The sequence below is a fragment of the Drosophila teissieri genome, chromosome 2L, assembly GCF_016746235.2.
Source record: "Drosophila teissieri strain GT53w chromosome 2L, Prin_Dtei_1.1, whole genome shotgun sequence".
NCBI lineage: Eukaryota > Metazoa > Arthropoda > Insecta > Diptera > Drosophilidae > Drosophila > Drosophila teissieri.
The window spans coordinates 19,082,173-19,103,439 of NC_053029.1; the positions used below are offsets into that span (position 1 = coordinate 19,082,173).

The window sequence follows — 21,267 nt, forward strand, 5'->3', positions numbered from 1 at the left end:
AATTACTGGTAATTACTCGTCCCACTGTGCGGCGTAAGCTTTGTAACCACGTGCACACTTTCGCTCTCTCCGGCTTTCTCTCGCATTCCCGATGAATGAAGAGGCGGTGCTGCCAGACTACCGTCGAGTGGGAGGGAAAGCTTGACTTGGGAGCGAGCTTTTGAGACCAAACAGCTGACCCGACGGAGTGGCAACTTTCGCTTTCGTTTCCGGCTTCTGTTTTGTTATTGTGAGAGCGCAATTGGCGTGCGTGTGTGGGTGCAGTTGTGAATGTGTGGCGATTTCAAAGTCAGACAGCAACAACAACGACAGCATAATGAGCGAAAGAGAACACGACGGCGACGCGAGGAGAGAGAGGGCGGAGAGGGAGCAGAACTTCGGCAGCGGCGCGACGGCCACAGGACAACGCTAACAGTATCCTTGTTGAGAGTTTCGCAATATATTTTCATTGCTGCAGTCTCATCGAAAGCGTTGAAGCAACCGAATCGCATCGAACACCCGATAAATCGGTTAGACAGTGCAAAATTCAATTGAAAAATGCACAGAACAAAAAAAAAATAATCAAAAACACAACAACATAACGAAAACTTAGTCAACATTAAAAACTAGATAACCTGCAATCTCGTGTTTTTCGTTCATTCAGTGTTCACTGTTCAGTGACAGTGAAAGAAAGTAATGTGCTCCAGTTCTTGTATAACTCTTCATAATTAACAAGAAAACTAAAGCTGTGTTGTGCCTGCGGACACATTGTGTTTCCCCGCTGGCTCTATTTTATTTCAGCTGAAAATTTTCTTATCTGCTTGCAGGCGGCTGCTAAGCCAACTACCCACCTAAACAAAAGCGAAACCAGAGCTAAAACTAAACTCAAATCAAAACCCAAACCAAAACTAAACGCAACTAAGTAAACAAACTGAGGTAAAATAGAAGCCAGAGGCTGCTACAACTTTCACTACTAGCAAAGTTGGACCAAAAATAAGCAAAAGAGCCCCGACCAAGCAACATGAACATGAACGACAGTCGACGCAACACCGCCACGGAATTCAGCTATATCCTGCAGCGCCAGGTGAGTTGGCCCCCAATTACATGCACTTAGTTTGAGTCTCAGAAGCGCCTGTTTCTCGAGTCCTCACCCCGAATCACTGAGAGCACCCACAACTCGAGCACTTCCTTGCAGCACCCTAATTGCACACTTCCCAGCCGCAGGAACTCCGACTAATTGCAGCCACACGGACTGACTGATTGCCCAGCTACCCACTGAGTGCATAATGACCGGGATTGTGGCAAAAGTCGGGGTCCTCAGCGGGTCTTAGTAGTTCCATTCTGAAGAATCCTATCACAGTTATAGTGCTGGACCATTAAAACTGCAAATGCTTTATTTTAAATTTGTTGGGACATTTGTTAAATTTGAACAATATTGATTTGCTCTGTTTGCATTGATATTTTCATAGCATAGGATCTCTTTTTTATACTTTCATAAAATTAAGAGTTAAAATTTCCTCGTTAGTATGTACATCAAGCACAATTTTCATTTTCATTTATCCCCTTTAGATAATTTGAAACGTTATAGTAGGAAATCATGTTAAAACACCCGAAAAGTATTAAACTTTGTGCTTTGTGCTTTATGCTTAGTCAAATGTTTTATATTGTGACATTTTTGAAATATTGCACAAGTATACGAATATGTTGTGTGCTGTCATTTGAAAATTTTTGTGCACGTTGCCTGAATGTGACGACGAAAACGTAATCAATAGAGATTGAGTTTGCTTTGTGAGGCAAATTAAATTTTCCAAGTCGACAGCCACAACAGATTTGACGACACATGAAAATGTGTCCGATTCCTAGCCTGCCCAATGAATTGTTAATAAACAAAATGGCTCGTCGATCAATCATGGCTTAATTAAGGCCCCGCATACATTTGCATATGAATCTGGCGACGGGTTATGCCCGATAATCCTTTAAGCTCGTTATGAATTCCATTCCGCCAAACTGCTGGAATTGGCTTGCGTGTCTGTCCGTGTGCACATACGCAGTAACACACACTTGAAATCGTGGCCCGCAACTCGTAGCTATCACTGCGAGAAGGACTGTTAAATCAATTTGTTTTCAGCACCCATGGAACCACATCCCCATCCCCATCCCCATCCCAATCCCAATCCCAATCCCCATCCCGTCGAGACTTAGACAATGACACATGGGAACCACCGAATCGCGTCTTGATTGAGTGATTATCCAAAGCACAATTCACAACATGCTATGATTGATGACAAGCAATGGAATCGCCTGTGGCCCCGAAGATTCGAAGATTTATTGTCTCACCGCTGACCTTTTACGGGGGCGTGAAAGTTTGTCCGAGAACCCCCAAGCTTTAATTGGGCTTCCCAAGGAGGTGGCCGCCAAAATGCTCGAGATAACAAAATCAATAAGCGGCGAGAAAGTCGTTTAATTACACAGCACCTACACATAGCGATAAGGATAAGGAGGCGATGGATTTATGGGTCCTGCTCCAGCCACAGCCGTATACGCATCCACTTAATCGTCGCTTAGTATGCATGGCCTGTGGTAGCAGCGCCGCGCATCTCGTATCTGGCCTTGGACCGGCTCCGCCTTCTCGGCCTTCTCCTCCTGCTCCTGATCCTTGAGCTACTCCCTTCGTGGTAACTGGGCCAGCTGAGGCATCAAATAAGAATGTCACCCCCTCGTGAGATAACAGAAATCAATGTCAGCTGCAGCTGGCAATGCACTTGGCCCTGGGGAGCCCAGTTCTCCGACACTCTGCGCCGACAATTAAGTCTCCATTGGAATCTCAAACTGGCCGGAAGCCTTTCGCTCAAGCGCTTAACTCAATCCCACTCTCAATTGACCCAATTAAATCAAACATTGTTCGTGGGTGATGCGAAATCGTGGTCCGGAAAACTAATATTAGATAAATTTCAAAAGCCATCGCTACTGATGGTCCCTTACTGGATATCTGGAGAGTGATAGGAAGACAGTGGGCTGGGCCCTCATGGCGTATGGGTAACGGGCATCACGCATACGACACCGCACAAGTTATGCAATAACTGTTGCATACCCCAGTGCTCCTCAGCCATTGTGGCGCGCAGGCAATCAAGGTGAATCGCCAAAAACACACCGAGACCCCGCTAAGTCCCTCTCCTGGGCCTCCAGTGGTGGGTGTTGTGCGATGGATGTTGGTTAAATGGATTCGATTTCGACGCCTTGCGGACTCACCACTCCCCGCTGCTTTAGCGGAACAATAAAAGCAAACACTGTTCGCGTCCGTATCTCGGAAATTGACGGGCCAAACGATAAAAAGACGAGAAAAACTCAGACAACCACTGAGCTCTGGCGCGCATTTCCCCCAGCGATATATGAAAACACGTGTTCCAGAAAGATATGTGCGCTCTCCTATACTCGTATATATGCACATAAAGTACGAGTATATCCATATACAGATATTCGGCATGAGAATAAATTTGAATTTTTTGCGGTATGATTCGTGCATGCATGCGTGTTTGGTTTGATGTGTATTTTACGTTTATGTTTTAAGCGAATCATTCAGCGCGCACTCGATTGTCGGTGAAGTGAACTCGATTTAATGGCTAACAATTTAATTTTCATGCGATCCACCAGGGCAGCGATGTGTCGGTTGCCGAGGCTTATGCATTCGATGACTTCAACAATATAATGAAGGTAAACTCTGACCCACATTCCGACTGCACTTGCATTGCGAATCGTAGTCGTGTTCACACCCAAGTCCCCTTCACATTCATTAAATTCCGAGCCGAGTAACGCCTACACTCGCTCTGCTCTGCGGGAAAGAGACGGCGAGTCGGAAGAGAGAGAGGGACGGGCGGAGTGGAGAGGGTGGGTGGGACACATCTGGCATTCTGGCCGCGACCTTCTACGGGGTCTTTCGGGCGGTACAAATTGCTTTTGGTCCCTGGACATCAAAAGAATTTTCTTATTAAGAAATACTTCCTTGCCTACTTCGCGAGCGCCTTATTAAATATTGCATCGCGCCAAGTCGTGTACGAGTTGATAATGAAGACAAATTACAATTGAAATGTGTGCTTCTATTGCATACTTTTGCACAGACTCGATGGAGGGAAATATGAAATTTAATGAAAATTAAATGTGCGTCGCCTGTTAATGAACGCTGTTAATGGCTGTTAAAATGCGGAGAAGTATGGAAAACTATTCCCTCGCGTCATTGAAATACCTCATTTTTCACTTAAGATGGAGCAAAACTTTTAATCAATCCAATATTATGTTTTGAGCTTCTTCACTATCACTATCAGAACAAACTTAATAACAAAACTGCTTTAACTATATACATAGGTGGTTATTTTTCACCACCTTTTTTTTGTTTTAGTTTCACTACAACAAACTATCTTATGGTCTGCAGGATAACCATTAAAATCTTCAATTTAATATTCTCAAATCTGTTAAAGTTCCTAAACTATTATGGCTAATGTGGTCACTTGAGCATAAGCGTGGTCATGTTGAGCAGCCTACCTGGGCTTACGAGGAATAAACCCATCCATCTGGCTTACCTCTTATTAAAGGCCAGCAAAAAGTGTACTAAGAGTATTGCAAGCTGGCGTGGCTTAAAGTCGAGTCTAATCCCGGCAACTAATACCAGAGAATGTCTGTCGAAAAGGAAAGGATTTCCCATACATATCCTTTCCGAGGCAGGGAAAGGAGGAGGAAATGAAGGCGGCAACGTTGGCCGAGAACTTGAAGGGAACTTTGTGTAATATTTGATGCATTACCATGCATAAGTAAGGAATGTCAGTTGGTGAGAGTGTTGGGCCTTTGTTGTTTTCTTAGGCCTCGCACCGAACAAAACTTCGGCTTTGTTGTTGGCAAAGCCATTAGGCCAAGCCAAGGCTGGCCAAAAAATTTCAGCATTAACGAGTGGGAGAGGGTGCGAATAAAAATAAAGCAGCCAAAGAGCCCTGATTGTTTGCACAACTAATGGTCGCGTCGGCTCAAAGCCAAATTGCCAATAGTTGGGACGCTCTGCTGGCTAGCTGACTGTTTCTCAATTAGGTTAGTTCCAGCCGAAAGTGGAACAGCTCTTGGCCAACGACGAAGACCCCACATTAAATGGACTGAAAGGGAACTGCAAAAATTAAATTAAACACTAAGAGTGCAGATCGGAGCGGGGGACAACCAGAAGCACTCTTAAAAACATTAAATATATATTTGTTAAAGAGGATGGAAATATTATAATTTACTTATAATTATAAACAATTTGTTTATACAGCAAAAGGAAGTATCAAAGATTTATTTAAGTATTACTAAAACTAGAAAATATCCACTAGCTTAATTTGTATAGTATAGTACCAGTGGATTCAATCGCTTTTGTGGCGGAGGTGCTAGTGCCAGTTATGGTGACCTATGTTAAGTGGTTGATGTGGACCTGGTCAGTCCTTCGTTCAGGATGTGGGAAAACCAAGATTGATAACTGAATTCTGATATACTTTCCCTGTGGAAATGTGCTATTATATATTTCATTATTTACGTAGGTCCAAATCTTCAAATGTTTTTCATAGAATATTCGTACACAAATAGGATAACATCATTATGATGCTTTTATGAAAATAAATTTACCCGCACTTGTGGTTTCTTGGGTTATTTCTCCCATGCAGTCGGCAAAGGTCAGACTCTTTACCATTCCCCAAAACAACACCCCAACCCATTCCATCCAGAGGTCAAGCCTACTACGGGTTAAGCCTGACCGGAGGACCATTTGGCTGCCTCGCATGCTAGTGTTTACTTTTTCGCTGTACACGGAGACTAGAGAACCGGGCAGATGGGCACATGGGCACATGGGTGGCCATGGCTATATGCGGTGCAGTAGGCCCTGTTTGTCTATCGCCAGGGGTGGAGGTGCAGCCCAGGCAACGGCAGGAACTGAAAGGACAACAGGGCCGACGCGACTGTGTCAATAGTTCAGGGGGACAGGAATTGAAATGCAAAAAGGCAGCAGTTCTGCGCCAAGTGGCGGGTTGTGCCAACACCGTGCCATTTCATAATTTCAGCTCCCTGGTTAATTGTTTGGCCAGGCCCTGAGGAGCACCTAAATATGCACCGGTCCCTTCAATCTGGGCCTGGGCATGAGTGTGTGTTTGCTGTTCTCCAAAACGCCTTTATTAAAGTGCAAATGGCTGCTCCCATTGTGTCGGCGTTGTTCTCTAATTTCATTAGGCCAGCCAAATATGTGTCCGGCGTTTTGGCCAAACAACTTGTTCGTACCCCTTAGAATACTTGTAACTTTGGGCCATGTTTGGCTTTAAGCAGTATTTGTAACACAGGTAATGGAACACGTTCTTTTAATCTACTTTTTTGTAATCTCAAGTCAGTGACTGTTTTTCTTGGATATATCTTTGTCGGTTAAAATGGCTATTTGATTATAAAACTCAGCCAAGTTCGAAAATTGCAACTAATTTTGTCAACAATTTCCAATCTCTTTCTCATTTTTTGGCTAATCTGCACCTTTGTTGGCTTCTCCCAGCACAGATCCAAAAGTTATGTAACCTAGGTACCTTGTATAAACATTTCCATTATCATTTTTTCGGACCTTCACAAGCCTTTCTTCCCTAATGAAAGAAAAGGGTATTTTAATTCCATTATTCGGGTGCACGAGCTCAACTTCATTTCACCGCCGAACGGAAAATAGGAGTTGGAAGGTAAAGTGCGAGACGCGGTCGCAGGACATGAGTGTTATTAATTAAAATCGTGCAGTGCATAAAATGGGTTGTTTGCCAGCAGGACCGAATCCCGGAATGTTCCGGGATCTGCCTGGTGTCTAGTGGAGATTGCCTTTCGAGTGCGGGGTTGATATTTGTGTTTGAGTTTGTATTTGCCTCCGACAATGTTTGTCTTTTATTAAAATCGTTCTGTTGGACAGGTACATCTGCCAGGTGGATTTCCACATGGCATGTGTGCACGTGCGCCTTTGGAAAAGCCACCAAACAATTTTCATCTCCGGTATTTTCCCAATTTTTTCTTTACTGCTTTCACGTTTCACACGACTTTTAATCAATTGAGTTCCGACTGGGATTTTGTTGGTGCCTCATTTGGCCCCTTTTCCCTCGTTAAATGAATTGGGTTTGCAAGGCTTAATTGCTGACAGGGGAATGCTGCGAAATTATTTATGAGAATCTTGACGAATTTGAACGCTTTCATGTTGACCGCCCAATGCGAGCATATGCGAGGTCCGAGTTCGAATTTGACCTAAAAATACGGTCGATTGAACAGCGGAAACAGATTTATTCATTCATCGATATCATTTATTCAAGCTATTATTTATGATTCCTCGTGCACATCTCTTGGTGCTGTGATGAAACTTAAACGCGCCCAAGGACAAGTGGCCATAACAATTTGATGGAGGCGTAATGTTCCATATGATATGCTAATCAGGCCAGCTGGCTATAAATTATCCTGTTGAGAGCTCGGAATTTCCCAGCCTTCAAGGGTTTTCTCGAGATTAACGTTCGTTCATTTGCCTTCGACGGCGCAATTTGTTTTTCATCTTTTTTTCTCCGTTGCTTGTGCTCTTTTTTGTAAGGACCAAAGATTTGGGCCGCTGACAACGGACACTCTGTAATTTCATTGGACCCCGTCTGCCGTAACCTTGCTCTGCTGATTCAGCCTTGGCACTGGGACTGTTTGTTTGACTTTATCCGGGTTTCCTATGCCCCTTCCAGTGGCCGTGCCTCATAATTAGCCGCTTTCTTTGACACTCTACGGCTGACCTTCCATGCCCTGCCCACCCCAAAATACAAGCAACTTACCTGCGACCTTTGACGCCACCTAATTGAATTGAAAACTCAACTCAACTCGCGCGTAATTTGCCTTTGGAAATGTTCATTACCCAAACACCTCCAGAAACCATTTTAAAGTAGTTCTGGCAAATGTTTACTCTACACTCACTTCCCTTTTTAAGGGCGTTTGGGGGCAAAGCTGCAGAAGTGTAAACTTTTCCGTTGTTTGTTTGCTGTTTCCCCGAAGTTCAGTTGCGAAAACTTCTTTAATTGCCAGCTGGCTAAAGTTTAGCTCCAAATTGGGCTTATCCCTTCGGTTTTTATTATTTTTACTGCTTTATTTTTTAGTTGCCATGCTGTAAATGTGGGCCACGGCATTGGCCCGCTTTACGTGACTTTATGACGTGGCTGCGGAATTTTATTTATGTTTATGTAGGAGCTCTTCATATAAAATTGTCTTTTATGGCAGGCGGCTGGTGATGGGAATTCGGAAAACTTGTATTACCAACACACGCACGTAAGAGAAAATACAGAGAAAACAATATATTCAATTTCAAGTATAGGGTATACTATATTCGTTGCAAGGTCGTAATAGTTAGAAGGAAGCGTTCCCGACTCTATTACCAATGTATGCATATATTTTTGGGAATCCGAGTCTCTACCCGAGTCCATCTGGTTATGTTTGCTTGTCCGTCCGTTTGCGTGTCCGTCCGTGAAATACGTGCGTATTACGAAAAATCGGTGGTTAAAGGTTTTTAATAGACACTGTAATACAATAAAGAAAGCAAAAAAAGTACATTTTGTATTGTATTTTAACTAAATGAGATAAAATGGCATTTCATATGGTACACTCTGGATTCTCAGTGCACACACAGTAGATGGGGGAGAATCGTTTTGACAGAACCGCAATTTACGATACGGATACGAGCTGCCTTTGTCTTTGCCTCTACCTGAATATTGCGTATACGCAATATTTTCCGTTGGGAGTTAGGTAGTAGGTAGTGTGTGGATGGTACTGGAGAGCGGGTTCTGTTGGCTTTGCTTTTGATGTAAAGAGGCACTCGAGGCAATTTTGCGCTCTTATCCCAATCAACGAGCAGTAATGGAGAGCACAAGGGAGACCGATAGCTAACCTTTGTTGTACGTTACACCGTCCTAGAACAACCATCAGACACATCAGCAACAGGGCCAGCCGCAACAGCCACATCAGCAGCAGCCGCAGCAGCAGCATCGCCAGCCTTCGCAGCAGCAGCAGCAAGCACAGCAGGATGCCGGACTGGGGGATACGCTGTCCTCGCTGCCCCAGGCCTCGTTCAACTACATCAACTCCATCGTGGGCAGCGGCGTCATCGGCATACCCTACGCCCTCCACAGGGCCGGATTCGGACTGGGTCTGGCCCTGCTCATCCTGGTGGCCTACATCACCGACTACTCACTCATCCTGATGGTGAGTGGCGTGCCCTAACCCGAGCCTTTCCCAAATCGGTTTTAAAGTTCCAATCAGACATCTGGCCATTCGGCCATCTGGTCGTGCGGAGCGACCAAAGTCACTTGCCAAACGCATTTCCGCTCGACTCCGCGCCTAGCATTTGCTACATAATTAACGAGCGCACTCATTTGCGAGGGCGTGTGCTGCCGTTTAAGCCTCATTTCATTTGCAGGTCAGATGCGGCCACATCTGCGGCCGGTTCAGCTATCCGGGCATCATGGAGGCGGCCTACGGCAAGTACGGATACTATCTGCTCTCCCTCCTGCAGTTCATGTATCCCTTCCTGGGTAAGTTGGGGAGGTTATTGCATACCTAGCACACTTCGTTATTATTTCATTTCTTCAATCAGGTTTTACTTTGCTCCTTTTCTACTTGGCCACTACTTTACACTAGCAAATGTTATGTTATTTTATTGGACTATCACAACCTGCTTAATTAAAATGTTTATTTTTATAATCTTTGAATAGCTAACAGAAACTAATATGACTAAAAAAAACATATAGTTTCGATTATTATTATTAAGAACTGTATAATTTTTACATGCATACGTAAATTAGAAATGTAGATCCAGAAGTCTTTATAGTATATCCTTAATATAATCCACTTATACTTTAATGCCTTTACTTAAAGTACAATTTTTTGTTATCATTGATTAATATCAATGTTGATTTGGTGTTTGAAAAGCTCCCGGACTCCCATTTACTTTTATGAATACATATAAATCTTATGAGCAATGGCTGTGATAGAAACCAAACCCTCTTGCAGCCATGATTTCCTACAACGTGGTGGTGGGCGATACGCTGTCGAAGGTTCTGGTCCGCTTCTTCCCCTCCTGGGGCGGATCCATGGGCGCCGTCCGACTGGGCGTGGTCTTCTTCGTCAACGTGGGCGTGGTGATGCCCCTCTGCCTCTACAAAAACGTCTCCAGACTGGCCAGAGCCAGCTTCATTAGCCTGGCGTGCGTGGTCTTCATCCTGTTTGCCGTCATCATCAAGCTCATGTCGGGCGATTATAAAGTGTAAGTATGTTAGCTTAATGTTCAATTTTCTGCCAGGAGCACACAGTGGCTGTGACTCTCGGACTTCCTTTTAAATTGATTTCTTGGTTCTTGGATTTATTGGATTTAGGGATATAAATATCTTCGTTTTTGCTGAAAAAGTTGACACATACATACTTCACTCCTATTTTGTTGTTTAAACGGCATAGCGTGTGAAACTATTTAAGTATTCGGACATAATATTTTCACTGTTGTGGCAACGCCTATCATTTGAGTCAAATATCACTTGAATTTAGACAATACATTACAATTACTGCCTGATTGCAGACTAATACCATAATACCTAATTAAGAGAATTTAGACGCCGATGAATTTCGCATAACAAATGGGGTTTGGAAAATATTACAATTTTTACTTACCTACCATAATTACATCACACATCACTCTATTTTATGTTTTTGCACCCTTGCAGGGGGTATGTTGATTTCAGTCAGAAGTTTGCAACGCAGTAAGTGGGCCGTTTGCGACCATATAAAGCATACATATTCTTGATCGCTGTTAACAGTCGATTCGATACAGATATATCTATAGTCTCTCAGTTTTAAAGCTATCTTCGTGAAACTTTTTTAACCGACGAAACGAGGCGGATCGGAAAACTATAGGATTAATTGATAAATAAATGGAACAATATAATGAAAAAATTATGGTTTCGTTTACACTAATAAATAATTTCGACATAAGACGGAAGACGGACGACTAAGCCATTTAGCTGACATAGGAAAAGTCGTATTATTGATTGAACATAATATAAATCAAACGGTGTTCTAAAAGGGTACACTCGATTCTATGCCGAGGCTGACGATCTTTTCATTTATTGTATATTTATTGCCAAAAATAAAGATTTAATTAAAGGTGTAGTCCCTAGTCGTATAAAACCATTTTCAGCCAACTTGCTCTTTAAATTCTTGGCCGCCAAAGCAATTATAAAAAATCCGTAAGGGAAACGTAGAATCAAACAACGCTGGCTAAGCGCGTGAAGATTTATTTACATTTTAATTACAAATTGTGTACTTTTCGCCGATTTTCCCTAACCGCCGACAAAGTTGCAGCCAGTTGGACCCCGGCTGGGGAATAGGGATGGGGTATCCGGATGGGTATCCCCATTCCGAGGGTGATGGTGTTTTGACTTGGGTTGGCCTGGGCGTTGGTGAGGGTGAGGGTGAGGGTGAGGGTGGTCCCGGGCTTTAGTGCTAAGTGCCGCTTTAGTGCTTTCAAATCTGTGGCAACTGCCCGCGGCGATGGTGCTCCTGCTCCCGCCGGTGGTGCAGAAGAATCTGCAGGGTGGCACAGAGCTCATAAAATTTAGTGTGCCACTTGTTTCCCTTTTATGGCTTTTCATTAGGCGAGTCGAGTCGAGTCGAGTTCAGTTGCGTCTGTTGCTGTGCAACTAAGTTGCATGCATTCATACATATGCGCTGGCTGGCAACACTTTCCCCCAGCAGTTTGAAGGTCAACGGGGCAGGACTTCCCCCTTTTCAGATGGGGGAGGAGCGAGCCTTGAATGCTGCGTCTGCGGCTTGGTATAAAATTTAAATAAATTTCCCGTTTGCAGCTGCCCGACCTTCAATCTACTTTCCTTATCTTTGGGTGCGCACCTTTTGTTTTCCTCATTTTTTATGCGAATAATTCACATTTCCGGGGGCCGTCCGAGCCAACGAAATGTTAATTTGGTGTTAACTTTTGTGTAATGCTTTACGGAATAACCTCTTACCCCTCCTCTGCCCGCGATGATTTGTTCCCAGGACGGACACGGCGGAGTCCTGGCGGTTTGCCAACTCGGATCTAATCCCGGCCACGGGCATCATGGTCTTCGGTGAGCTGAGGGTGGACCTTCCACTCGACTTTCCACTCGACTTTCCACTTGCCTTCGATATATGTATGCATGTGTATCCATCCATCTATCTTTCTATTGGACATCTGTCCGTGCAGCTTTTATGTGTCATCACAACACCTTCCTCGTTTATCAATCGATGCGCGACGCGACTATGGAGCGCTGGGAGAAGGTCACCCACATTTCGATTGGATTTGCCTGGACGGTGGCGGCCCTGTTCGGCATCGCCGGCTACTCCACCTTCCGCGCCCTTTCCCAAGGTGAGGGATTGACACAAATTGCATTTAATTGCACTGACAGGCAATTTGCGGATGTTTCCTGTCTTTCGCATTGCTGTTTTTGGCATTTACCATTTACTGTTTACGGCCGTCCCAATCCCGATGGGATTTGGCTTTCCTTCTTGCAGGCGACCTGCTGGAGAACTACTGCTGGGATGACGACCTGATGAACTTCTCGCGTGTGCTCTTCTCCATATCGATACTCCTGACCTTCCCCATCGAGTGCTTCGTGTCCCGCGAGGTGGGCATCCTAGACCAAATCCTAGACCGAGTTTCGCAACCCACATTTATTTTGGCCGATTCCCACAGATCGTGCGCGCCCTCGTCCATCGGTTCGTGCTGAAGGAGCCCATCAGCGAGTTCACCCAGGACAAGGACCCCAGCCTGGAGAAGGGGGCCATTATCGATGAGTACTCGAAAGCCATTACCATGGCCATCGTGTTCAGCGCCTTCGTCATCTCGCCCATGACCGACTGCCTGGGTTCGGTGCTGGAGCTGAATGTGAGTATGGTTCCCATGTCCTTGATCCATGTCCATGGAAAATGGGTTGGATACCCTTGACCAGAAGAAGAGAGTTCCAAATATATAAATGGTTTCTATCCGTTAGAATAAAGAACTTATGTATGACTTTAGGGTTCTTAGATGTAGTAGTATCACCCAAACAGCACTTAAAGTATGCTTTAATTAGTTATCATTTCATATAATTAAATCAATGCAGCCTCTAAACTGTCAATCTGTTTTTACTTACATTTTTATTACTCGTAGATAAAAAAAAAAAAAAAAAAAAAAAATAAAATATATATATCAATAGCACGATCGATTTCATGTCTTGTCGTCTTGTCGTATGAACTCGAATTCAAAATACAAAATAAAGAAAAATACAGATCAATAACAGCAAGTGTCGATCATGTGCAGCCACTCTACCCAAAACCGCAAAACTGTATTCTGGATTTTCACTTATGGTAACGGTATCAATTCAACTCATATTTCTCTTTTTATAAGTTCACTTTTGGTTTATATATCCGGCTTTTTGCTTTGTGGTTTTGCGGTAATACACGCGATTAAATACTCTTACTTCAACTGATTTTTTGAGTTTGACCACAGTTAACAAGAGTTTACGCAAAACCTTTCTTAATTTAAAAAATAAATAATCTATGTTTCTAATTTCGGAAAGAACATATTTCTTATCATTTATTTGTATCTTATGTTATATGCTCAGGCTCAGGCCATTTATAATTAAGATAACTTCGACTTTGCAATTTGAAAACTTAAAGATTATTTATGACGGTGTTCGTTTGCATTTACTTCTGAGCTGCCCCTAGTGAATATTTTGCATAAAAAAGACAGAACTTGCTAGAGTCTATATATTCATATATGTATGGGTTTTCATACAACAAAGAATCGACGTATATCAAATGCTTCATTAAATACATCTGAGACTAACTCTGACATAGCCATTCACATCTGCCAGACCAAAGGGAGAACAGTATGGCCAAGTTTATTATTATCGTCCGTGGCCAGTTGGCCCTTGTATTCCGGTCACGGGTATTGGCCACAATGCCAATCCCAAACGGCATCTACGAATTCTGGCCTGAACCCGCTTTGTGTTTGCCATGCAAATTTATGCCCCACCCATTAGCCCATCAGCCCATCCGCCCATTCACCAGTCCACCCATTTCAGGGTCTCCTGGCGGCCATACCCCTGGCCTACATCCTGCCCGGCCTGGCCTACATCCAGATGGAGCCGCACGCCCTGCTCAGCCGGGAGAAGCTGCCCGCTCTGGGCCTGGTGGTCTTCGGAGCCCTGGTGACCATCCTGGGGGCGGCGGTGCTCCTGCCGGGACTAATGGGCGGCGACTGTCGATCGGACATTGTGATGGGCTACTGCCGGCAGGAGTTCCAGAACTCCACCTCCACGAACTAAGTTAAAGGAACGGTTGACGTAACGTTCCACGTCGTAGGGCGCGGGTTGGGATCGCATTTTTATGGTTTGGGTTTTGGGTTGGAACTTTTGATTTAACCCTCGGTTAACAAAGCTGCACCACGTCGCATCGAAAGAAACTTGTACCTGAGTCCCAGACGTTCAAAGTATCTGCGTAAGTATGTAGTAGGCACAGAGTTGAATTGGCTAGTGGATAGTGGATGGATAGTGGATAGCGGATGTGTGATGTGTGATACGGGCGAACCTCAGTACAAAGGCCAGGCATTCTCTCCGATCGAGCAACCCATGTATATTTGCACCGGATAGTCATTTATAGTGTACATTTCGTTGGATCCCCGTTGTTGATGTCGATATTGTTGAAGTAGTGAAAGTTCCTCGATATATAAGTGTGTACTCTGTACTTTGAAGCCAGCCAGTTGAGTAAGCGATTTGAATTGAATTGAATCCAATCGAATCGAATCGAATCGAATCGAAAGAAACGAGCGAAGGCAAACTAAACCAAACTAGAACTAGATGTTATCCGTAGCTTTAGCGTAGTCTGAAACTATTTGGGCACCAATATACACATGCAATCCTTAGCGAAAACCAACTCCCCAAGTTGAGAAGTGAATCAAAACGAAATCGAACAAGTATTATATGTACCGACAACTATTTGTAACTATGTATGTATATCTACGGCCCGACGTTACCGAATCGTATTCCCCAGTTTTATATGTATATGTATACAAGGGTAGATAACAATGCGCTTGAACCGAACTTGAACTAAAATCAAACTATATCCATCAACACATCGAGTTAAACAACAGTTTTGAGTTGTTAAAGGCACTGAATTCTATTTTGAATTGCATATTTACACCGCACACGATCGAATATTTATATATACACATAGATATATTTTTGTACAACTCTTGGTTTATACTGCACGATATTATGTAAATACATGTGTACGCATTTTTGGAAGTGATTAAAGTCTTTACACTCACACAAAAGCCATCACCTCTTACTTTCTCTTCGGGCTAAGAGATCGGAACCAAGCTGAAGACCCCACAACTCTATATTCTAAGAGCTTAAACACTACATATCATGGCCAAGGAACGCGGGACATGCCCAGGGCTTTTCTGAGATACTTTTTACAAGATCTAACCAACTAACCAACTGAACCTATCGCTTTTACACAACAAATACGAGAACGGAAACGGAAAGGGAAACGGAAACGGAAACAGCAGAATACAATTTCCACAGACTTCCTGTATATACACGCTATATAGATCCGCTTGTCGTACGATATTGCTCATCTTTTCACTCGCCAAATATCTCGTTGTATCTCTCTTTTTAGCGCTATGCTATATAAATATATGTATATCAAAGCAGTAGTAGGGAACTAGGGAAGTGTTGATCGATTATAGCCGAATTGTAATAATTATTATTGCCGTATTATGCATGTAGCCACATATATATACATATATTCAATTGTTTAGATGGTATGTGACCGGAGGATCGTGCGCGTAGAGAAGTTTTTATTTACAACGCAGGCATACCCAAGAGATAACCAAATCCGATTTCATTCCAATAGTTCATATGTATAGATAAGCTAAAGCAAAACCAAATGAAATATTCTTGAAATAATAAAACTGCATTTTAGAAATATGCTAAAACAACACTGCGGTTTCCATACTATGTCCTTATCGTAGTTGCGCGTCGAGAATTTTATTTCTCAGGCCTTCTTGCGGTTTCTAAAACTGATACTAGAAACAGTACCTCCGAGGTATTGTATAAAAAGCGCTGCTCTTTCGGCGAATAGTCACAGTAGTGAAGTTGCCAGACTTCCAGTGACATTCCCCACTTAGTTTCCTCTGAGACCGAGCACATCCCGACATCCCATTGAAAATGGCCGACAAGAAGAACCTCCTCCTGCTCTTCGACCATCCCACCGAGCCCGTTTTCATGGACAAGGGCAAGAAGGTGACCGTGTTCGATGTGCCCGACTCCTTCCTGACCGACCGCTACCGTCCCATTAGCAACGAGGTGCAGAGCCGTGTCGGCGACAAGGTGGAGCAGCGGGTTCCAGTCCGAGAGATCTCCATTCCCGACCTGCGGATTCCCATGTCCCTGGGCCGCGACGAGCAGTTCTCGCTGTTCCTGCCCAAGCACCGCAGGATCGCCGGCCGCTTGATAGACATATTCATGAACATGCGCTCCGTGGACGACCTGCAGAGCGTCGCAGTCTACGCCAGGGATCGGGTCAACCCGGTGCTCTTCAATTACGCCTTGTCGGTGGCGCTGCTCCATCGTCCGGACACCCAGGGCCTGGATCTGCCCTCCTTCTCGCAGACTTTCCCTGACCGCTTCATCGACTCGCAGGTGATCCGAAAGATGCGGGAGGAGTCGTTCGTGGTACAGCCCGGTTCCCGTATGCCCATCACCATTCCCAGGGACTACACCGCCTCCGATCTCGACCCCGAGCACCGACTGTGGTACTTCCGCGAGGACCTGGGCATCAACCTCCATCATTGGCATTGGCACCTGGTCTACCCCTTCGAAGCCACCGACCGCAGCATCGTGGCCAAGGATCGGCGTGGCGAGCTCTTCTATTACATGCACCAGCAGGTGATCGCCCGCTACAATGCCGAGCGGTTCAGCAACAACCTGGCCAGGGTTCTGCCCTTCAACAACCTGCGGGATCCCATTGCCGAGGGCTACTTCCCCAAGATGGACTCCCTGGTGGCCAGCCGCGCCTGGCCTCCGCGCTTCGAGAGCACCAGGCTGAGCGATCTCAACCGGGAGGCCGACCAGCTGAATGTGGAGATTGGAGATCTGGAGCGCTGGCGCGATCGCATCTACGAGGCCATCCACCAAGGATTTGTCATGGATGTGAGTAATTGGTGGGATTTCCGTTGACTAAAAGTCTAAGCTTCCATATTCCGTTTTAGGAGCGTGGCAACCGTGTGCCATTGGATGAGGCCACGGGCATTGATACCCTCGGCAACATGATTGAGTCCTCCATTCTGTCGCCCAACCGAGTGCTGGTAATTAACGCAATTTGGAAGTTTATTTTACAGACTAACCCCATTACCTTTCTAGTATGGTGACCTGCACAACAATGGACACACCTTCATCTCGTACGCCCACGATCCGACCAGCAAGCACCTGGAGTCCTTTGGCGTGATGGGAGATGTGTCCACCGCCATGCGCGACCCGGTTTTCTACAAGTGGCACTCCTACATCGATCGCATCTTCCAGGAGCACAAGTCGCGCCTGCCCGCCTATACCGAGACCCAGCTGAACTACTCGGGCGTCTCGATCACGGGCATCCAGGTGGACACCAATGGAGGTCGTCCCAATAACCTGACCACCTTCTGGCAGCAGTCGGACGTCGACATGTCCCGTGGCTTCGACTTCCTGCCTCGAGGCAATGTCTTCGCCCGGTTCACCCATCTCCAGCACTTGCCCTTCACCTACACCATCAGCGTGAACAACGATAGTGGTGCCCAGCGCTTTGGCTACGTGCGCATCTTCATCGCCCCGAAGAACGACGAGCGTGGCCAGCCCATGCTGATAAGAGATCAGCGCTCCATGATGATCGAGCTGGACAAGTTCGTGACTGCGCTGAACCCGGGACCAAACACCATTCGACGCCGCTCCACGGAGTCCAGCGTGACTATTCCGTTTGAGCGCACCTTCCGCAACCTGGATGCCAATCGTCCTGCTGCCGGCACTCCGGAGGAGCTGGAGTTCAACTTCTGCGGCTGTGGCTGGCCAAACCACATGCTGGTGCCAAAGGGTCTGCCCGAGGGACTGCCTTGCGTGCTGTTCATTATGGTGTCGAACTACGAGAACGATAGGGTATGTTAACTGCCTAGCGAGGAAACCATGTACCACTCTGACCATTATCTCCCCCTCCAGATTGACCAGCAATTGGTGGGTCGCTGCAGTGATGCCGCTTCCTACTGCGGCGTCCGTGATCGCCTTTACCCGGATCGCCAGTCCATGGGATTCCCCTTCGACAGGTTGCCCCGCAGCGGAGTCGACCGCCTGGTGAACTTCCTCACGCCCAACATGAGCATCGTGGACGTGAACATCCGCCACGAGAACCGCACCGTGCAGCGCCAGAACTAGACGATCCGTTCCTGATCCGCTCCTGATCCGCTTTCCCGACTCGCCCTGACCCGATTCCATGGCCTCGCCCACTTCTAGATATACAACTCTTAGCAATCTATTGCATCTTTATTGAGCCGCTTAATAAACAAGACATCATGGCATTCCACAATCCCACTTTTGTTCTCAATTATTGTGGGTCGGCCTCCGCACGAGAATCTCTCGCTGATTAGGCTTATCAGCCGCCCGGGAGAAGCTTTAAATGCCAGCTCCACGGGCGGAGCACCTCAGTTCGAGTAGATCCGGTGTTGAGTGCGAACGTGAATCCGATTCCAGAGAAGATGGGCCTGCTGCTACTGGTGCTGATAGCGGGCATTGGCGTAAGCACTGTACCGATTAAATAATCATTGGTTCCGCAAGATCCCTCCAAAAGATTAGGTTTTAAATAAACTTTAAGTTATGATTTTGTGTGTTTGAAATATGTATCATTTGGATTGTTAAATATACTTAGATACATATGGATAGCTTAAATTTCAATGGTGGTTCTAGTACGACACTGAGGAGACTTAGGAGACTAAGGCTAAACAAAGTCTTTGATAACAACCATATTGAAAGTGAACTTGCTGCTTATATTTGATTGCTATGTTTGCTTTATATTTTAGTACGCAACTGCAGCAGCCAACATTGACCTGGAGGCCAAGACGTTTGTGAATCAATCGAGCGATCGCTACTACAGGTTCTACAACGAGATTGCCGCCGAAACGTATTCGGCTAACAACGAGGAGGACTTCGACGCCCTGTTCTCCAAGCTAAACAATGTGAAGCGCATAGCCGAGGAGCTGGTGAGCATCTCCCGGCAGGCTGCGACTTTCGATCTGGACAAGATTCGCACCCCACAGACGAAGGTGGCTCTCCAGGAGCTGCGCAGTGCGGGTGACTTGTTCGTCCTGGGGGACGACTACTTCTCCTCCGTGCAGATGAACTTGGCAGCCCTGCAAACGCTCTCCACGGACAAGGACATCGAGCCATATCTGGGTGGGGCCAATATGCCCAACGAGGACGACAGTCCGCTGGCCTATTTCCCGGACATCCAGAAGATTGTGCAGAGCAGCAGGGATCCCGACGAGCTGAAGTACTACTGGGAGGCGTGGCGGGATAAGAACCAGCTGTGGGCATCCCTTAACTTCTACACCATAGTGCAGTCTTACCAGAGGGCCGCCAAGATCCTGGAGGTGCCGGTGCACAAGCTCTGGTACCGATATGACAGCCAGGAGATGTTGCAGCAGATGGAGCATGCGATGACGGAGCTGCGCCCCGCATACCAGCAGCTCCACGCCTTTGTCCGCCAGGAACTGCATAAGAAGTACGGCTCTGATGTGGTCAATCTCAATGGACCAATACCGGATCACCTGTTCCAGCAGGTCCTCGAGCAGGCCTGGGCCAGTGGCAGCATCCTGGAGGATTACTACCCGCGTGCCCAGTTGCCGGAGTTCGATGAGTTCGTCAGTCACCTGTCCGCCAAGGCCATGGTGAATGAGTCCGAGCGCTTCTACACTTCGCTGGGCTTCGAGCCGCTGTCCGCGGAGTTCCACAAGAACCAGCTGAAGGAACCGAACCAGGACAGCCCCAACGACGACTGTCGCCCCTCGATCTTCGACCTCACGCCCCACGTATACCTCATGTACTGCGAGAAGGTCAGTTTCCGGAAGCTGATGCAGTACCACAGCCATATGGCCAGGGTCTACTACGCCCAGCAGAAGAGCCACCTGCCCTCCTACTACTTTAAGGCCTACAACCTGGAGTTCGCAGTCGGCGAGGCGGTGGTCCTATCCGCATCGTCACCGGCTCATCTCACAGGTCGCCGATTGGCCAAGGAAGTGCTCAGCGAAACGGCCCTCATGAGCCGCCTTTTCCGCATGGTGAGTTCGGTTCTGATTGGCCAGCTTATAATATGCCATGAGTATATCTGAATTTTAGTGAATTTTAAAGCAATAATAAAATGTAATTATTAATTTATAATTCAGGCCATCCACACGATTCTTAGTATTCCATTATACTATGTGCACACCAAGGTGATGCACGACCTCCTCAACGATACTGTGGACATGGACACAGTGAACAAGCACTATTGGAGGCTCATGGAGCAGCATGCGGGAATCGAGGCGCCCTCGGATCGCTCTGAAGGTGCTATTGATTTCCCCTACAAGTTCTACGTAAACATCGACCAGAGCTTCCAGACTCAGTGAGTTCAGCTTAGTTCACTCTTTGAATTATGATATAAAAGATACTCTATTTAGGAAATTTATATCGGAAATTCTGGGCTATCAGTTTTACCGCGAGTTCTGCAAGAAGAGTTTTAGCAGTGGACCGCTTCACAACTGCGACTTCTTTGGGAGCTCGGTCGTTGGCAATGATTTAAGGTGAGGCTTCAGATAAGCTGCTGCGTGATAAACTAAACTAAAATTGCATTATTCCAGATCAATGATGTCATTGGGTTCGACGAAACCGTGGAAACAGGTGGTTGGCAAAATACTGCCAAATAACACTGGACTTAGTAGCTTGGCGCTGCTGGAGTACTATCAACCTGTGTTGGACTGGCTCAACAAATACAATAAGGATGCCAATTCGAAAATAGGATGGACTGCCTCCAAAAAAAGTAAGGTTCATTACATTAAAAATTTGAGTACAATGTAATAGGTTTCATACTTTTCCAGAAATTGTTTGAGGCCCTTCAATGAAGCGATTTATTAGCTTGCGCACAAATATTAATAAAATACATTTCGACGTTTTGGCAAAACTTTAA

The 21,267-nt window shown here is 45.8% G+C and overlaps 3 protein-coding genes across 6 annotated transcripts; all 3 read left to right on the top strand.

Moving 5' to 3' along the window:
* Positions 1-405: 405 nt before the first annotated feature.
* On the top strand, positions 406-15,984 carry LOC122624606 (putative sodium-coupled neutral amino acid transporter 11). Of its 4 annotated transcripts, none has more exons than XM_043805851.1 (11): positions 406-509; positions 807-1,063; positions 3,631-3,690; positions 8,932-9,219; positions 9,434-9,548; positions 10,027-10,279; positions 12,061-12,131; positions 12,248-12,409; positions 12,556-12,668; positions 12,737-12,928; positions 14,109-15,984. In XM_043805851.1, exons 2-11 carry the CDS (start codon positions 1,001-1,003, stop codon positions 14,349-14,351), a joined length of 1,560 nt encoding a protein of 519 aa, XP_043661786.1. In that variant the 5' UTR covers positions 406-509; positions 807-1,000; the 3' UTR covers positions 14,352-15,984. The 4 variants fall into 4 exon arrangements, with proteins under 4 accessions (XP_043661786.1, XP_043660570.1, XP_043661320.1 ...); XM_043804635.1 differs by having other exon boundaries at positions 477-672; positions 781-1,063; XM_043805385.1 differs by having other exon boundaries at positions 477-672.
* A 204-nt stretch (positions 15,985-16,188) lies between these two features.
* Positions 16,189-18,616, top strand: LOC122623828 (phenoloxidase 2). Its single transcript, XM_043803539.1, has 4 exons — positions 16,189-17,240; positions 17,300-17,395; positions 17,451-18,212; positions 18,273-18,616. Exons 1-4 carry the CDS (start codon positions 16,257-16,259, stop codon positions 18,483-18,485), a joined length of 2,055 nt encoding a protein of 684 aa, XP_043659474.1. The 5' UTR covers positions 16,189-16,256; the 3' UTR covers positions 18,486-18,616.
* A 138-nt stretch (positions 18,617-18,754) lies between these two features.
* LOC122621135 (angiotensin-converting enzyme) lies at positions 18,755-21,267 on the top strand. The gene is made up of 6 exons (XM_043798897.1): positions 18,755-18,844; positions 19,127-20,383; positions 20,489-20,706; positions 20,762-20,884; positions 20,942-21,120; positions 21,179-21,267. Exons 1-6 carry the CDS (start codon positions 18,806-18,808, stop codon positions 21,187-21,189), a joined length of 1,827 nt encoding a protein of 608 aa, XP_043654832.1. The 5' UTR covers positions 18,755-18,805; the 3' UTR covers positions 21,190-21,267.